Source organism: Drosophila tropicalis, unplaced genomic scaffold, assembly GCF_018151085.1.
Source record: "Drosophila tropicalis isolate 14030-0801.00 unplaced genomic scaffold, ASM1815108v1 contig_697, whole genome shotgun sequence".
NCBI classification, from domain to species: Eukaryota; Metazoa; Arthropoda; class Insecta; order Diptera; family Drosophilidae; genus Drosophila; species Drosophila tropicalis.
The window spans coordinates 991,722-996,699 of NW_027173179.1; the positions used below are offsets into that span (position 1 = coordinate 991,722).

General features: G+C 37.9%; 1 protein-coding gene across 1 annotated transcript; it reads left to right on the forward strand.

Annotated features, from left to right (window-relative positions):
* Positions 1-345: 345 nt before the first annotated feature.
* LOC137579550 (nuclear protein 1-like) lies at positions 346-1,064 on the forward strand. Its single transcript, XM_068293336.1, has one exon. The coding sequence runs from the start codon at positions 486-488 to the stop codon at positions 777-779; it is 294 nt and encodes a 97-aa protein (XP_068149437.1). The 5' UTR covers positions 346-485; the 3' UTR covers positions 780-1,064.
* The last annotated feature ends 3,914 nt before the right edge of the window (positions 1,065-4,978 follow it).

Here is a 4,978-nt window from a genome sequence, read left to right on the forward strand (position 1 = left end):
CAAGACGCGATGAAACGTTTCTTCTATGTCCGCGCAGACACCTACGGACCTTTGTCTAAATTTCATAAGCACGTAACTTAATGGTTGGCATTGGTCAGGCTCTCTCATCAACAGTGCATTCAGCTACACGCCGTCGACTTCCGCTGCAGCATCGAATACGATTCTAATTTTCCCGGGTTTATGTGGATTGACGACTCCAAAGTGTGGCAGGTACCATGCCTTATCCATGCTTATGTTCTGTTCTGACTCCTGAATCAGCCGAATATATCCCTTTTGCTCGTATTCCAACATCAGTTTGCAATATTGCTTCCGATATTCAGGGTCCCTGTTAAACTTCTATTCTATTTTGTATTGCAAATGCACAAAGTGAGACGCGGAAGGCGAAACTAAGAGAAAAAAAGTACAAAAAATCAACAAATAAAACAAACACACCTTTAACTGCAACTTAGATCTCAAAAGGAATAAAAAGAAGTTAACGCTCCAAGATGTCCGAAACCCATTATGATGAATATGAGCATTACAACTTTGACCATGACAAGCACATTTTCTCCAGTCACAGTGGCAAACAACGTTCGAAAAAGGAGGCTACCGAGCATACCAATCACTTCGATCCTTCTGGCCACTCTAGGAAAATTCTTACCAAACTAATGAACACCAACCACAACAATAACAAAAAGGCCTGCAAAAACTGTTGTCAGGTCAATCAAGTCTTAATTGAAGAAAGTATCCAGCAAAAGGAGAGAAAAGTAAAGTGTGAAAGGAAATCAAAGCGAATTTAAAGGTTACAAAAAGGAAAGAAAAAAAGTCCGACGAAGAGTGACTACTCAGCAAGAGAGGAAGAAAGGCAAAAATTAAAAATCAAAGCAGGGGCCGCTTGCAGCCAAGCAGAAAAGAAACTGAAGAGAAAGGTGTGCAGCAGGCTGCATTGCGAGCGAGACGAGAAAGAGAAAATCATAAAATACATACGTATTGGAAAAAAAACTGTGAATGCTATAACATTTTTTTCTTATTTATAACTTCACAAAACAAAAAAAATTAAGACAAAATATTATAACGCATAACTAATTACTAGTTGCTTAAAAATTTTCCCCTAAACTTAATTCAGACTTATAATTTTAGTTTAATTAAGCTTTATGAAGTTTGCTCTAGGTATTACATATAAAATAAAGAGAAAAACAAAACTGACAACTAAAAAAAAAAAAAAAAAAAAAAAAAAGAAAATTGTCTCTTAATGATCATTTCTTTGCTATCGGAAATGTTGAAATCGTCCGTTTTCCATAACAATCCAGTCTCAAAACGATTGTCCATACGTCTTGTTGTCTTTTCCAGTAACATATTTGATCTTTCAAGCTCTTGCCCTTGATGCTGATTTTTCACATCTCTTACATCCATTTCAGCATAAGCTATATAATTGCGAACGAGTTCCTCTATATCAGAGCGATCGTTTATGATATAAATTCCATTTGGACCAACATTAGGATGGTTATCGATCTTACCATACACCACCCAACCTAGTTTAGTCTTTACCACAGCTGGTCCATTCCAGCCAGACGACTTCACCTTTATGGGTATGCCTAGGTACACATTATCAAGACTTATCAACAACTCAGGTTCTACATTGCTATACGACTGCAATGGTATGTTCTCGAGATGTCGTACCGGTAGTATCTTGAACAGAAGCGTTGAGTCTTTGCTCTCTGTTGCAGTGCCAGAAAACTCTTTGGAACTGCTGGGTTTTACTATGCAGCAATGTATTGTGGCGTCTGTTGCAGTTTGGCACTTCGCATTTAACTTGAACTTTGCACTTGTCGCTGCGATGGCCTTCACGCAAGCAATTAAAACATAAGCCCTTTTTCCGTACAAACTGCCATTTCTCATCGTGATTAAAGTTTGCGAACCCATTGCACTTCCTCAGCCAGTGACTTCCGTTACACACAATGCATCTTGCTTCCATATAATCAGATGTTTGATGTCTCTGATCTGCATGAAACATTCTTCTTCTTTCCTTCTTTATTTTGGACGTTGATTCCGAAGTACTAAGACAGGCCCCATATACAACTTTCGCCATTGTCTGTAACCATTCGCTCAAGTCCTTGATTGTCGCTTCGCGATTTAACAATAAAACATAGTTTGACCAGCTAAGCCTTTGCTGCACCAGTAGCTTCCCAATAAGAATGTCCATTAGTGTTGGATTTGACATATGATGACGTGCATTGGCCGCATTCAAAAAAAGCTGACAAGTTCTTCACCTTCGTAGCAAACTCAACCAAGTTTTCTAGTTTATCTTCTGAAATGTTTGGAAATGATCTCACATTATTAATTAGACTCTTTACCAGTTGTTCAGGTCTTCCGAATCGATCCTTTAAAGTTTCCATCACGTCAGGCACATTCTGACTGTGGATAAGTAGACATTCAACTACTTCCCTAGCCCGGCCTACAATCACCTTTTGTAGGCGCAATAAATTCTGTCGGTCATTATAACCGTACTCCTCTGTTGTCATATCAAATGCCTCCTTGAACATTGGCCATGATTCCGGTGTACCATCGAAAGACGGAAGATCATACAACTTTCTAGGCGGTTCTGCTCGTGCCATCAACTCGCTGTCGTTGCTGGCCGCTGTACTTCCTGTCGGCATAAAAAAGTTCGCCCGAACTTCCTCCGACTGTACCTCATCTCACGGGATGCCGCTCCAGCTTGCTAATGTTCAAATGCCCTACCAACCAGTAAGCCCGTTCTCTCGATTCCAGCCTGAATTGTCTGCATTTGTAGTTCATTCATCCTGACCATTTCCGCTTGAAATGCCTGCATTTGGATCACAGCGCTATCCGCAATAACAGCGCCATTTTGTTCATCAACCATCGGGTCGATTAAACCTGACGCCGTGTTTACCGCCATTTTTTTTGTTACCACCATCCGACAGAAAATCCCTCCGAATCAACAATCTAATAGGCACTTACCTTGTGCTTCTCGTAAACGTTTAATTCATCAATCCAAGCCTCCTCAGAAGCATCCTCGCCTTTGTCCAAAGGTGGATTGGTCCGCGAAACCAACTGGACAGCGAAATAAAAATTGTTGACTCGACCCACGCCGCCGTAGACCCCTTCGCTTATAATAACTACTGACCCTCTCCAAGCGCCCCTGGTACCAATTTCATCCAAATTGTTAAGGAGTTGATGAGTAGAGTGAGTGAGTTTTATTTCCTAAGAAATATTACAAATTAAATCAACTTAAAACTAATAGCGCATTTTACTCACGCTTTTCTCTCCACGGCTCGATATCAAGTGACCGTTTTCTACAGTAGCCCTTCTAGTGTCTTCCAACACTGTGTCTTACAACACTAACAATCATATGTTCTTATAGTTAAATGATGTGTAGTCTAACACTATCAGATTACATTTCAATTCAAACTCTAACAGCTTTTGGCATTTCTTCACAACAGTCATGTTCAATTTCAAAATTGTATTCAGGGAAAAAATTCGATACTTATTTCTTACAACATGTCGTAAACTATACCTTAAAATTAAAAACTTCATATATAACGAATAATACAAGACAGATTACCCTGGCAATAGTTGGCAACAGTTGGGTAATGCATCTTGGGCAAGGTGAAAAATAAAAAAAGGAAAATAAAAACGAAAAAAAAAAATTAATCTGGCTCAGTTTCTGGTTGCTTTATTCTGTGCAGTGACTTAGGTACTTATATTTTAAAAGAAGATATTAAGATATATCGATCGTATTAATTTGCTTTCGATTGTATATAGGTATGTTTAATTTTCTCAAAAAAAATCAATATTTTGGGTTGTAGAATTATTTTTTTTTTTTGTTTAATATTGGCAAGTGACAAATCAAATTCAAGGGCATTGACCTATATTTGTGCAAACAGCTGATCGCAATTTAAACAGTTTAAGCGCATGTATGACGGATGTTCTTGACGTCGATAGGGTAGAGGCTTTGCTTTTTGGGGCACTTCCTCAAGAGTCTTGATTTCCTGGTCTAAATTCTCATGCAACTAAAGTTTCATCTGTCAATGTCATTTATTATGTCCCAGTTTTGCTTGTGTAATTGCTGAGCACAGACTGGACATTCGGCAACTCTGTAAACAATATTTATGCAGGACATGGCCACAGGAGGTCATACTACAAGGCTGGTCATTAACTGCGAGCATATGTCGCATAAGTGCGCAATGGACTTGATTGAGAGCTGCTATATGCAACTGGCTTTATTCTAAATACAAAACTTTCTGATTTTTGATGTCTTATTGTCTGAAATAAATTTAGGTAATTCAACAAATTCGCCTTTCTCCGAAAAACATAATGAAAATATATTAATTTATTAATTTTCTATAGAAGTGTTGAGAATCAAAGACAGGTAATTTTCATTTGACATTCTCCTTGAATAATTGTAGACCAATCGGCAAACTTACCAGCTTCAAGGATAAAAGATAGCCTTCTACTATTTTGCCTTTACTTTTCAAAAAAAAAAAGGCATGACTCGCCCTATGACTTCACGTGACAATTTTAGCAACATCGGATAGTAACTCTAGGATATAATATTCAGTCTCAGCCAAATATCCATATAGTCAACTAGAGTTTAACTGATGCTTCTTAAGCTAAGCCATATAAAATCCAGAAAACTAAGCATTAAAAACAAAGAGCTAATGATGCTATAGACAACCTGATAAGGGGTTTATCAATGCTTGAATATTTTTTTCAAGTTTGCTTCAATATTTTACTTCAATTTTTCTTTCCAGTATTCTCGTTGCTCTTAGCACATATAGCTGTGGCTACTAACGATAGGTTTATTTTTCAAATTGATCAGCAGGGCCGAATCCACTTTATATTAAGTTACGATAACAATTCGTTTTTTCATATAATTTCCGGATTTGGGCACATTTGGGCGCAAGAAATTTATGTAGCGTGCGTAATAAACTAGACTAAATTAACCTAAATTTTCACAATGTCTATGTGGGAGTCGAAT